The 15,130-nt window shown below is 38.5% G+C and overlaps 1 protein-coding gene across 1 annotated transcript in view; it reads right to left on the bottom strand.

Annotated features, from left to right (window-relative positions):
- Positions 1-15,130, bottom strand: part of ELL3 (elongation factor for RNA polymerase II 3) — a 93,100-nt gene that overhangs the window by 40,820 nt on the left and 37,150 nt on the right. The window contains exons 3-4 of the mRNA XM_063448962.1: positions 9,020-9,147; positions 8,079-8,242 (exon numbers count right to left, since the gene is read on the bottom strand). Of these exons, the coding sequence (XP_063305032.1) occupies positions 8,079-8,242; positions 9,020-9,147 (292 nt within the window). The remainder of the gene's footprint in view (positions 1-8,078; positions 8,243-9,019; positions 9,148-15,130) is intronic.

Genomic DNA, 15,130 nt, shown 5'->3' with positions numbered 1-15,130 from the left:
ATTACTTTATCATTAAAATATTGAAAAAATTAGCTTGATGAAAATGACAGTTTTATCGGCTAAATCTCCAGTTTATAAATGTTAGAATGAGAGAGGCCTTGATATATTAAGCAAGAATAGATTGTCTTATGATAGCGTACACAGCGAGGGGAATGGATTTGTTGCTTGTCCTTCAAACTGTGCTTATGCATCACTTTCCAAAGCCCTCACTCGGTGCCCCTATTTATTAGTGAAAGATTCTAGGAAATCCTTCATATCAGAGGTTAAAACCTACGCTTGTCTACAACCATTGCAGCCTGTAGCTAATCTCCTCCGAGAATGCAGCCGAGTGACAGTAAATCCTTCATAGAAAGTGAAGGCTGTGGTACAGTAAGCGTATTGCCTTAATTGCTCACTCATAAATGAATCATGGGCAGAAAAGATGGATAGGTGATCACAGATCAAAGTGCATACATGCATATACCATATGCATTGTAATTACCAAGCCCTTATGGCAAATACACATCTAGCTCATGACATCTGCCTCCTACTACGCACCACAGTGTTTGTATGGCCTTGTGAATGCTGCTTAGAACAGTTAACCATTCTAGTGGCAGTGGTTACAGTGCAAAAGATGGTAAACCAACAGGGGTAAACCAATATTATATTGTATGCCCTCAGGCACACAAATGGCTAACCTACAGTCATGGGAAAAATAAAGTACACCCTCTTCGAATTCTATGGTTTTGCATATCAGGACATTATAACAATAATTTATTCCATAACAGGTTTTAAACTTAGGTAAATACATCCTCAGATGAACAACAACACAAGACATATTACACTGTGTCATGATTTATTTAAGAAAAATAAAGTCAAAATGGAGAAGCTATGTGTGAAAAACTAAGTACACCCTTATTGCTTCCACATGAATTGAGATGCTAAGTAACAAAGAGGTGCTGCTCATCAAAAGAGTGACCACCTCTATAAAAGCCAAAGTTTTAGCAGTTGGCTGGTCTGGAGCATTCAGGTGTGTGCTAACACAATGCCATGTAGGAAAGACATCAACAATCATAGGCGTGCGCACGGGGTGTGCCGGGTGTGCCTGGACACACCCTAATCCCCGCGGCACGCCTGTGAGTCCTGCAGGAACGCTGTTCCCGCAGGTACTCTGCCGCCCCCAAATGCTCTCCTCCTCCTCCCCCCGTCATGGGGGGGGAGCAAGAGTTGATGGACACTCGGACACCCCCCCCCACCCCCAGTCGGGTGGCTCTCTCCATACAACAAGCGGCGAGGGAGCTGTGTGCTCTCTGCTCCCTCTCGCCGCGCGCCGTTCGCTGATAACGGGAGCCGGAATATGACGTCATATTCCGGCTCCCAGCTGCAGCAGACAGCCCGCGCGGCGAGAGGGAGCAGAGAGCACACAGCTCCCTCGCCGCTTGTTGTATGGAGAGAGCCGCCCGACCCACTGGACCCCAGGGACAAGTCCTCGCCAGCTCACCAGGTAGGGAGGCTGGGTGGACAATTTTTGTAAAAAAAAATAATAATTTGTCAATGTGTGTGAGTGTGTGTGTCTGTGAATGTATGTATGTGTGAGTGTCTGTAAGTGTGTGTGTGTGTGTGTCTGTGAGTGTATGTGTTTGTAAGTGTGTATGTGTGTGTCTGTGTGCCTGTAAGTGTGTATGTGAATGTATGTGTGTGTGTCTGTGAGTGTGTGTATGTGTCTGTGAATGTATGTGTGTGTGTCTGTGTCTGTAAGTGTGTGTGTCTGTGAATGTATGTGTGTGTCTGTGAGTGTATGTGTCTGTAAGTGAGTGTGTGTCTGTGAATATATGTGTGTGTGTCTGAGTATGTGTGTGTGAGTGTGTGTACGCGTGTATATATATATATATATATATATATATATATATACATATATACACACACACACACACACACACACAAGTGTATATTTTTTTTGGGGGGGTGGGAATCTTGGGACTTGACCCCTGCCGGCAGGGGAGATCTCCGGATCTCCCCTGTTGGCTCATGCAGAGCTGGCGCTATCTAAGTGCCGGCTCTGCTCTTAGCCTCCATGGGCCGGCGGGGAGATCAAAGATCTACCTCACCAGCAGCATGGAGGGAGGCAGGAGAGGACCCGGGGAGCTCTAGACAGAAGCTCCGCCAGGTTCCTCTCGCGAGATATGAGCGTTGCCGCGGCAATGCTCAGATCTCGCGAGAGTGAACTCTAGCCCCGCAGGCTAGAGTTCACTCTCCCTTGGACAGCAAGGATCCCCCCTCCCTACATAAGGTAAGAAGGGAGGGGGTTATTTACTAATCTGCCCCCACCTTCACAATCCCTCCAAGCATACAGCACACACACACAGCACCTACACACATACAGCACCCTAACACAAACAGCGCGCACACACGGCACCCTCACATACACAGCACACAAACAGCACCCTCACACACACAGCACACTAACAGCACCCTCACAAACACACACAGCTCCCTCACACAAACAGCACACTCACACACAGCACAATAACAGCACCCTCACAAATACACGACACAAACAGCACCCTCACACACACATATCACACAAACAGCACCCTCACACACACAGCACACTAACAGGCCCCAAACACACATACACAAACACCCTCACACACAGCACACTACCAGCACCCTCACACACAGCACACAAACAGCACCCTCACACACATAGCACACTACGAACACCCACACACACACAGCGCACCAGCAGCACACACAAACAGCAGTATATGTATGTGTGTGTATGTATGTGTATATATATATATATATATATATATATATATATATATATATATATATATATACATGCGGCGTGTGTTTGTGCTTTAGGGTGCACACCCTAATGCAATAGGCTGCGCACGCCTATGTCAACAATGATCTTAGAAAAGCAAGTGTTGTTGCCCATCAAACTGGGAAGGGTTATAAGGCTACTTCCAAACAAAGTCCATCATTCTACAGTGAGAAAGATTATTCAAAAGTGGAAAGCATTCAAGATAGTTGCCAATCTCCCCAGGAGTGGATGTTCCAGCAAATTCACCTCAAGATCAGATTGTGCAATGCTCTGAAAAATTGCAAAAAACACAAGGGTTACATCTCAGACTCTACACGCCTCACTTAACATTGTAAATGTTAAAGTTCATGAGCATATAATTATAAAAAAGACTGAACAAGTATAGTTTGTTTGGAAGGGTTGCCAGGGGAAAGCTTATTCTTTCTAAAAAGAACAATGGCAGCACGGCTTAGGTTTGCAAAGTTGCGTCTGAACAAACCAGAAGACTTCTAGAACAATGTCCTACGGACAGACGAAACCAAAAGCGCCATATATAAATCCCAGGCGCCAGGTCGCCATGGCAACTAAGATTTTTTTTACTGGTGCCTGGGTGTTTGAAAGTATGTTCAGCCCTCTAGGTGACCGGCCGAGGGAGAGTTAAGGTGGCCGGCTGGCTGGAGGACAGGACAGTAGAGGCAGACAGGTGGGCGGCAAGGGAGCTGTAATTTTCCTTCTCTGCTCCCTCGCGGTACTGTGATGCTAGGAGTCAGAATATGACATCACTAAACAGCGCATGTGGGAGCATAGCAAGAATTACAGGTAGGTGACAGCAGCTCCACTGGACCCCAGGGAAAGGTAGAGAGGCTGGGTTGACTTAATTTAAAATAAAACCAATCATAATAATAATTTGTGAGTGTGTGCGTATGTCACTGTGAGTCTGTGAGTCAGCGAGTGTTTGTTTAGGTGACTGCCCCTCCTCCGAATAGAATGGGAAAGGTGTTTATACTCATCTTTTTCCCACGCCATGCTGGTGCTATCATGGCCGGAAACACTTCCATTGTATGAAATCATCAGTCTTGATGATCTCAGTCAATCCAATGCATTCCCTTAGGAAAGCATTGGGAGGAGTTTACACATGTTTAGCAAAACGCTGTACTGCGCCAATCAGCATCTCCTCATAGGAATACATTGAAACAATGCATCTCTATAGGGAACCTTCAGCGCCTACATGAGGAGTGTAGAGATAATGAATGTAGATGCAAAATACTCTGCAGCATTGGACTAGGAAGCACCTCTAGTGGCAGTCTGAGTGACTGCTACTAGAGGTGTTCCTAGGCAACATTGTAAATATGGTATTTTCTCTGAAAAGGTAATTTTTTACATTGAAAGGTCTGCAGAGACACACAATATAGACATCAGCACAGCTACATTAAATTGTAGAGGTTCTGGTGACACTATGGTCCGATTAAGAATTTTATTTTTATCAAAAGAATCCTGGCTCTTAACTTTTTTAGCTTAGATTCAAAGCAAATTAGTCAAGACCTGACATATATACTTTGTGCTACACTGTGAAAGATGTTGGCCCTTTATAATTAGACAAAAAAACATGCCCCATTATTCTCTTGCATTAAATGAAATTGGGTGAAATTCATCTCATTCAGATACTATTAGAAGAGTGCATAATGTTCTCATTTAGAATGATAGCTACCATTACAGTCAACCTGTGTGTTCTTGAAAATTGATACATTTTTCAAACTGCTATCTTACCCTGCTGGTGTTCTGAAACAAAGTGGTCAGATACTATTTGAAATCTATCTAATTTGTACATTCAGAGTACAAAACAGATTGAACCACAGATGTAAATGTGTTCAGATATTGGAGACATTCTGCTGATTTGCGATTTTGCCTTGCCCCTTTATGTATCAGAAATAAACAGAACTTTGTTATATTTTCTGCGTATGATTTATTCTGCGTATTGGTTGTAATATTATTTTAAAATTAGATTTTGTCACAATTCTTTACTCTTGTTTTAAGTATATTTTTAAAATAGAGTACATCAATGCTTCTTAACCCCTCATCATTTGATTATTTGAGAGACTTCCGTTAGGAGATACCACTAATCCGAGAAGAGGCAGAGGGATGACCTAAATTGGATGATCAAAGAAGCATAAGCATCACAGCGGTGGAACTTGATGGTCGCAGATAGAAGCAAACATCATGTAAGCAAAAAAGAAGGAATGAGAACTCAGAGAACTGACAAAAGCTTAGAGTAAACTCAATAGCTTGCCCTTCGGTACATCCCTGCTCAGGTCATAACATAGTTTTTGCTCATTACACAGAGAACATCTCTGAAGCATATCAGACTGGCCCCACCTGCACGGGCAGTCCAGATCCAAAATGCCAGCAAGTTCCCTCTGCACGAGAGATACAGCAACCCCAGACGATCATTTTGGCCTTATTTTGGGTCTCGTCAATGAGGTGTAGCTGATATCCCTCTAGGCACAGTGAGCATGTACACTGTCTGGAGGGTAAGACAATGCACCGAGGCCCAGAGGCATGAAACAAAGCTGTCAAATATAAAGCCACTGGGGCAAATGTTAAAGTTTCCATATATTTGAGTCTGGATGTAACGATTGTCTATATCAAACATAATGGTGGTAGAAAAAAAAAATTTCAAATGTAAAATAAACCATAAATGCATAGAACAATTTTTGGGTTGTGTTTTACTTTACACATATTCTATTTCAATAATTGTGTTCATATATAACTGTAGATTAAACTTGTGCATACGGTTTTAGACTAATTGCAAATTGTCTGAATTTAGGCCAACTGGTAGTTTGGCAAAATAATGAATCTCCATTCAGACTTATAACCGAGCAAATGACTAGTACGATGGCCAAACGTGTTTGATTCCGTCCTTTGTGGCACTAAATGTATGCTAAGCCAAGGTGCCTTCTCTGCCAAAATACAGTGTGTCAGGGCTGAGTATGGGCAGCGAGAGCGTGCTGATGCTCCTGCTCTTCCTCAATGTTCCAATGTGCACCCTCTGTGATGAAGCAAAAATATGACATCACTCCCGCCCTTGCATAACTAAAAGATTCAAGCAGCCCCAAACTTTACCCCAGGAAGAGGACCCACACCAGCTCTCCCAAAGGTAAGGGGACATGGGTGGTCAAAAAATGAAAAGAAGATTATAATTAAAATTAATTTGTGTGTGTGTGTGAGAAAATGTGTATGTGTAAGTATGTCAAATCAGTGTGTCTCTGCCAGTGAATGTGTCAGTGGGTGTCAAATAAGTATGTCAGTCTTTTAGTAAGAGTCTCTGTCAGTCAGCATGTGTGTCAGTGTGTGTGTCAAATTAGTGTGTCTGTCTGTCAGTGTGTGGCAAATCAGTGACAGTATGTGTAGGTCAGTGTGTTTGTCTGTCAGTGTGTGTCAAATTAGTGTGTCTGTCTGTCTGGAAAATCAGTGACAGTATGTGTAGGTCAGTGTGTTTGTCTGTCAGTGTGTATCAAATTAGTGTGTCTGTCTGGAAAATCAGTGACAGTATGTGTAGGTCAGTGAGTCACTTTTTCCTAGCGCTCCCTCTTTTTCCCTCTGTGGCAGCGCTGGGAGGAAGTGATCTTATGTAATGAAATTTAGTAATTTCAAGTTTTATGCTTTTTTATTTTTTTCTACAATTTTAAAAATTTAAGTTTGTTATTTTTGGGAGGGGATGCAAGTAGTTGGTCTTGTGCACAAAACATTTTTCAAGGATGACATTCGAATGAGTGTTGGAGGTGCACAGCCCGGTGCACAACCTTACTGTACATGCATTTTTTTTTTTTAATTGATCCCATTGGAAACTAAACCAGCTCTCAACCTTTTGTCTATACATGTTCTGCAAAGACAACCAAAATGACACATCCCCTTACACTGCGGTGCCTAGGAAAGAGGGGGAAAATATTCCTCCTTCCTCCAGGTGCAGCCACCACTAATGTAAGTGGCAATTTTTAAAAATAAAGTGTAAGATATGCTAACATTAACCCTTTCCAGACTTTAGGGCTCGCTAAGCCGTCATAAAAAGAAAGGCTTTAAAGCCATTAGGCTGGCATAGCACATTCTAATGATTTGACCTTCCCTGCAGCTAGCATACTTACCCTCCCTCCGACTGCAAGGACTACATGACAACTGCGGCCAATCCAGCTTATCCAAACCGTGTCACTGCGATGGGTTGAATTACCTGGATTGCAAGAGTGACTGGCAGGTCCCCCAACATATAATTAGTAAAATCACTTAATTATGTATAAATCATTTACTGTATATATATATATATATATCTATATATATATAGATATATATATATATATATATATATAGAGAGAGAGAGAGAGAGAGAGAGAGAGAGAGAAAGAGAGAGAGAGAGAGAGAGAGAGATTTCATTTTATGTGTATATTTATGTATTATTTTTACATAATTATGTGATTTTATTAATTATATATTGGGGGACCTGCCTCACAACCCAGGCACAAAGTCCAAAGAATTAAATTAGCAAGTCCTATATTTGACCCTGTAGCTTTCAAAAATCCCATAAAACCTGTACGTGGGTGGTACTGCTGTACTCGTGAACCATCGCTGAACCAACATGAGTGTTTTAGAGCAGTAAAATATAGAATGACGATGATAACATCGGTGAAAGGGCGTGTTTTGTGTTAAAAATGCAAAAAACAAATATGAACACTAATTTTGGCCGGGATTTGTGAATACCCTGGGTTGTCTACGTTTTTTAAATGCCATATTGTTTCAAAGAAAGCATAAGCCCAGCAAATCAATCTAGCAAATTTCAATGTGCATAACTGAAAATAAGAAAGTACTATATTTGACCCCGTAACTTTCCAATTTATTGATTTATTTACATTACACATGTTGAAAGTTGTGCTATGTTTATAAGTATATGGGTAGCAATTGTCTCACTGTCTGATTGTTCACCTTTATATGTTCAATTGCACCATGAGAAAGACCAGACTTAACAAATTTCTTGAAGGCAGAAACATTGGCCATTCTGTATTGGTGTTAAAGCAAATACTTTCATTTTTCTAGTTTACATTGCTATAATCTAGTTATTTTACAGCTGAAATTGGGAGATCCCCTTCTCCTTGACACTGGGATTTGTGGCTATTAATGTGTGGTTAATAATACTCTAGACAACTATATAAAAAACAAAAACTGTGAGTAATAATGAGTACAGATACATCAACAAATTCCTGTGTAATAATATTAATATACAAGTTTTCCTTATATATTTTCTTACTTCTATATGATGCGCCAGGTTTGATCTCAATGGCGGTCCTACTCCATGTTTCCTTTTCCACCTGAGACATTCGATCACGCGTTAACTGATATGACTCATCTGTAGCGCAAACAGTGATCTTGTCTTGTATGCTTCCTACACAGCTCAACTTTTTCTCCCCTGACCTGGAGAAAAGCTTCCAAATTAAACTTTTGAAACAAAGCTACCAACATCAATGACACTCAATCAAAGGAACACATGATGTTCTGATTTACTGTATGGAGCTTGAGTTGGGTTTAAGGATACAAGGCATGCAGACAATTATTTAACCAATCTCTTTTTGTTGTTAACACTATGAAATCCATAAAATCTTGGATGGTGTGGGGGGGGGGGGGGGGGGGGCGGGGGAATCATGAATTCTAAACAATCCTACCCATCATCTCTGGATTATGCTCTCTAATGTTTATCAGAGAAAATATCTCTGGCACAAAATCAAACTACTATCTAATTTTACCACACTTAAGTGCAATTATATAATGTGTTTACTGTATAGATAAAACACTTGCATATCGTATATATGGGAGAAAAAAGAGAGAAAATACATTACAAGAACACTTATAGTGTAGTATTTAATATAACATAATACATGTTTGCACTTGGAATTGAGAGAGCTAATTCCGTCCATTTGGCAGCGCTTTCTTCATATCACTATTTATACAACTGCACTTTATCAAGTTTGTACTTTATGTTCTCTGCTGACTGCATTCTGTGATTTGCAAAGGTAATGTTAACACTTTGTATTCCGAGGGGGCTTCAATGCTCCACTCACTACACTATAAACCCTAGAAATCAAACTTCCCAAGGCAATGGGTATCCAGATACCTTCAATATAACAGGGTATCCTCATGCCTTCGTGATGGTCTTTTTAACCTCATAACGTAGAAGAAATGAACACTGTTTACCATAAGGTGCCCTGCCGAATGCACTCAAAGCTTGATTGAGGTTTATCTTTACTCTCTCTAGAGAGGTAGAAGGAAAAGATTTGAACACGGTCCTCTGAGCCAGAGATGGGAGAAGGAATCTTGATGTACTGTTGAATAGAAAAAAAAGAAAAACAGAGATATTAATGATAATATCAAGTATTTAATCAGTGACATTTAGTGTATCCCTGATTTCCAAGCATGTGTTGGGGTCTAGATGCTGTTATATTCCACTTAATGGTACTCATACGCACTATTAGGGGTGTTATTTGGGAGCTGGAGCCCTGGATATCGGACTCTTTAACCTGGATCTCTACAGCTCCCTATTATAAAACGAAAGATCAGTATGACCTTGCTACTTAAATGGTACCCCCCGCCAAGTGGCTCACTGGAGTGGGTGCCGGGGAACAGAACTTTGCTGCGCACACTCCATTTATTAGGTAAAATGGTGGTATCTAATTGAATACCTGGCTATGTGAGATCCTAGAGGACACCATCAGTATGCCATTCATGGGTAGAGACAAGGTGGAATAGGTTATGACTCTTTGTTAGTGTCAGGGTCATCATATGGTCGTTTGGGCCCAAGATGTTTCTAGAACCTAGCAATGCCGCTGATGGTACTCATTTTATTAATTTCAGGAGGGTGAAAGGTTGAGTTTGCTGGGGATCAGATTTTTGATTTTGAGATATGATAGCATCAGAAATATTCAGAGATAGAACACAGAGTATTTCAAAATTATTTGTATTTCTGCATTCTTTTGACCTCGAATGTTATTTAATTGCTTTTAAGTCCCAATGTTATATAATTTTATCATTAAAAGGAACTATATAGAGCTGTTTTGTGGCATCTTCTAAAATAAATTTTAACCCGGCAGCATCAGCACAGAGCTGATGGTTATTACAGAATTGGGAATTGCTCAACTCCAATGCCCTTAGGTTAACCCCCCCTTAGGTTAAGGACTGAGCCAAATGAACACATTTTGCTCAAAATAAAACGTAAACAAAACATGGAATTTGACTATATGTCTGTTCAACCGTAATTCACATCTTTCATATTAAGTGCCCCCACACTTATTATATATCATTTTATTCAGGAGAAAGGTGGCGTTCATTTAACATCAAATATTTAGCTATGAAACATAATTTAATATGAATAAGATATAAAAAAAAATGAGAGAAATTAAGAAATGTTATTTTTTTAAGTTCTGCATGACATTTTAACTATGAATGTCATAATACTGTTTGCTTTTACTGCAATAAAATACACGTTTGTATTCAGCAATGTTTCAGTATCCCCTATGTACATGTTTTATGGTGTTTAGGGAAGTTACAGGATCAAATACAGCACGTTACATTTTTCAGTTTTTTTTCACATTGAAATATGACAGATTGGTTACGTTGTCTTTAAGACCGTTTGGTAGCCCAGGAATGAGAATTGCCCCCATGATGGCATACCATTTGCAATAGTAGACAGCCCAAGGTATTGCAAATTGGGTATGTCCAGTCTAGTTTAGTAGCCACTTAGTCACAAACACTGGCCAAAGTTAGTGCTAATATTTGTTTGCATGTAAAAAATGCTATAAACTAATATGAACGCCAATTTTGGCCAGTGTTTGTGACTAAATGGCTACTAAAAAAGACTGGACATACACCATTTGCAATACCTTGGGTTGTCTATTTTGCACATGGTATGCCATCATGGGGGTAATTCTCATTCCTGGGCTATCATACAGTCTCAAAGACAACGCAACCAATCTGGCGAATTTCAATGTGAAAAACAAAAACACAGGTCTTATATTGGACTCTATAGCTTTTAAAAACACCATAAAACCTGTACATGGTGGGTACTGTTATACTCAGAAGACTTCGCTGAACACAAATATTAGTGTTTCAAAACCGTAAAACATATCACAACAATTATATTGTCAGTGTAAGTGCATTTTTACTGATGATATAATTGTTGTAATACATTTTACTGTTTTGAAACACTAATATTTGTGTTCAGCGAAGTCTCCCGAGTAAAACAGTACCCCCATGTACAGGATTTATGGTGTCTTGGAAAGTTACAGGGTTAAATATAGTGCTAGCAAATTAAATTCTCTGGACCTTCTGTTTGGGTTATCAGGCAGGTCCCGCAAATTGTAATTAATAAAATGACTTAATTATGTAAAAATATTACATAAATATATATGTAGAATTAAAATATATACACATATATATATATATAAAATTAAAATTATTTTTATTTATATGCAAGTATATATATAGTGATACAAAACAAAACTGTTTAGAGAGCGCGATATATACAGATGGAATAAGTGACTAATTAGTAAAAAGCTGCTATAACATACACATGAAAATTCTCAGATATTTTCAGATATAAACAACACGAAAAAAACAAGATGTTAAGCGCTAAGTGAATAAACCCCTTATATGGCAAGCAGGTTTCACTATGGATATATATTTATGTGTATAGATATATATATATTATTTCATTCTAAGTGTATTTTGATATCTATATATATATATATTAATATCATAATACAGTTAGAACGAAATTACACACATATATTTTTTAAATATTTATTATTATTTTTTTATTTTTAACGTATTTATATATTTATTTATTTTATATATATTATTATAATTATATATATATATTTAATTGATATTATTCTACGTGTATTTTGATATCATTAAGAAGCATGATAATTGTATTTGCCTCTTGGAGTAGTTATAGTTCTGAAAAATGGCATAGATATTAGATAAAGCGGCCTATTTTCAAGGGAGTGCCTTTTTGTTACGTTTTCATGGCATCAATGAACATAACAATCCTTTATTTATTGTTTTGGTTGAAAAAAATAATAATTATATATATATGTGGACTTCTAAATGTATCAGCTTCAAAATGAGGCTAATTTAAATCTAATTTCTTTAAAGGGAACATTGCTACTATTATACTGTTTGCCGGAGACATTCTTGATGGTTGAGGGGGCAGTAAGGAATGTAGAATATTTCATTGTACAGCGCTACGTAATTTCCTGGCGCTATATAAATAATAAAATAATAATAATAATTTCACCCTGTACTATAAATGTTATATTAGGCAAAATCTAAAATACTGCATTCCAATCAAAGAACCTGGGGAATAATGAATTCCACATAGCACTAACCAAATTCTAAAGCAGGATGGTATTAATCAATGAGAAGATGCTTAACAGAATGCGGGTCACGCAGCATGACAATGATCCTAAACACATGTAAATTCACAACCAAAAGGCTGACACCATGAAGACCATTTGAAATGGCCTAGTAGTGACCTGAACCTAATTAAAATATTATGGCTTGCCCTGAAGTGAGCATTTCAGTGACCGGAACAGAACTCCAGGAAGATCTGTAGAGAGGAATGAACTACCACACTTACAAGCTGATAAATAAGCATTAGTTGGTGTGAGACAAGGTGCCAGTATAACTTCTTTAAACATAAAGGTTGTCTTCATAAGATATGTATTGTCTAAACTACAAGTTGATGTCATGTTATTCCTTCTATTTCTAACAATGTTTTTTTTCCTGTCTTCTCTCCTGTTGCTTAATGTCCCAATATTCCAATGGGATAAGATTCAATTCCTCCTAGTCCTTATTTTGGAGTATTCACGATATTGTTGATCTTTTTTGACTTCTGTTGACTTTGTTCAAAATGTGCAACACGCATTTATCATTTACCCATGTACAAATAACATTCTCTTCTAAAAAATGTACCGTAAGTCACGCAGCGTACATATACAAATTTAAAAGGTCATATCATGAAAACAAATATGCACACCAACTATAGGTAAATATAAAATATCGCCCTAGGTATTTAAACAGTCAGATACATTTTTTATGTTCTTCATACATTGTATTTTCTCTTTTTTCTTTTTTGCCTTTCAGCATATTTTTTATAGAACAAATTAAAAAAATCCATGAGGGCAAAATTAGACCGTGTCAGTCAAATGCTGAGGTCGCACACAATGCCCATGATGATGGTTGAGCAGCAAGTGTGTCAGGGTGTCAGAGCCCTCAACAACTGGTGGAGAACAAGAGGGTTCTTATCCTTTGTACCATAAATCACCCTGAAGGCAAGGTTTCCAGAACTATAAAACTATTGGGGAAAAAAGCATAAAACTCACAGTTTTTAATTTCCATAGTAATGGTCTAGTTGGCATCAAATTATATTTAAATCTCAGCTTTTAAAACAATAGAAACACATTAGATTCTGCCAGAAACAGCTGCCTGTACTCTCAATCCCGTAGCAGGTAAGGACAGATGGATGAAGGATAGTGTGTCATGATGAACCTGCTTCATAAAGAGAAGCATTGAACACGTCTCTGTATCTCCTCAGAGGACTCTTCCAGATGCTGCCCTGGATAACCCAATAATTAGGCAGCACAACCACAGGGGGCCTCAATCTGTAAACAGGGGGCCTCGGGGGAATTCACAATTAGAATGTGTAGGGCCCCCGGAGGAGTTTACATAGAGTAAAAAACCATGGTCTTCAAACCAAGAAAATGGTTTCCATGTGAAGAACATCTACCTAACTTTGGGGATGGAGGCAGCTAACAAAAAATGTCTGCACCATGGAACTTTTTTTGTTGAATGACTGATATATAAGACCATTACAACATACATAAATGTAAAACAACAATGGATACTAACACAAGAATAATATTGAATATAAATTAATAAGGTTTTATAAATAATTCCCACATTTCTGGTAAGAAAATCAGGCAGTGCTACTATTAATATAGCATTGAAGCACATATTTTCTATAACTATGCCCTTTGATCATGGAATTCTGGAAGCATATGAATAGTTGTAGCAGTCAGTCCAACTACTATCACTCTTATCCATCTGGTAGTTTGAGGCTATAAACTACAAATAGTTCGGGTTACGATCACACTTGCACTAAAGGAGCAGATTCAGGCAAGAAAGTAGAAGGACTGCACTTACTATCCCACCATTCCTTTCACAGCAGCTCATACACATCATTCCAGTTTAGCTTTCGGCTATGACATTAATGCAGTTACTATCACACCCATCCTCGAGGTGCCGCTTGAGGCTTTAAATCATCAGAGTGCAGTTACTATCCAGCAGGCTAACGTATACCACAAGTTTGGTTAATACTAAATGTGCGGTCTGTGATTTTCTACTGCCACTACCACCAATGCAACACTGGGTACATACTTTTAGGAATCTTCAGTATTTTTACTCCTTTAACCCCTTAAGGACACATGACGTGTCTGACACGTCATGATTCCCTTTTATTCCAGAAGTTTGGTCCTTAAGGGGTTAAAGGCCCTACACAGTAGCTAGTAGCATTCCCTTTCATGTATCGATGTTCGAATATTTTCGAAGGCCCTGTACTTAGTGTGTGTCGCTACAAATTCACAGGCAGCATTTATTTATTACTGGTATTTAGAAAAGCGCCAACATATTCTGCAGCGTTGATCATTGACTTACAAACTGTAAAGGAAGCTTGCGAATTGGCATTCGATCTCTCATAAATTATTCTTCACAAATGAATTCTTACAAACTGATTGTTTACAAATGCACACCAACTGAGAATTGAAATCGGGGTTCTAAAAATCTCTTCTTTTCTAAAAATAATATTCGTGGTTCTGTTCGGTCTATCCAGAATCTTGACGGTTATGAGATAAATAATATTGTAACCACTAATAATTGCTTCCTACTGTAACAGGTAAACCGATACATCGCAAAATGTATGTTCTATTAAATGCATAGGATTTTATATTGTACTTTATCAAAATGTTTATTTTGTATTTATTCATAGTTACAATATGTAAACCACATATTTTATCTAAACGTAAACATGACTCTTTCCACCATCTTTGTAGAGAATGCATTCAGGCACAAATTACTGCCAGTTTTATTGCTGTGAAACTTGATTACTCATTCATACAAGGATAACATTTAAAGAGGGACAATTAGGATAAATAGATTATTATTTTTTTTAATAGAAGCTCAGGAATTTATTTTTCCTATTGCATGATCCAGATATTTTTCACAAAATAAAAAAAAAGAGGGAATATTATG

The sequence above is a fragment of the Pelobates fuscus genome, chromosome 3, assembly GCF_036172605.1.
Source record: "Pelobates fuscus isolate aPelFus1 chromosome 3, aPelFus1.pri, whole genome shotgun sequence".
Classification (NCBI taxonomy): domain Eukaryota; kingdom Metazoa; phylum Chordata; class Amphibia; order Anura; family Pelobatidae; genus Pelobates; species Pelobates fuscus.
Note: the sequence above shows the minus strand (reverse complement) of the source record. Positions and strands in the feature narration are given on the sequence as shown.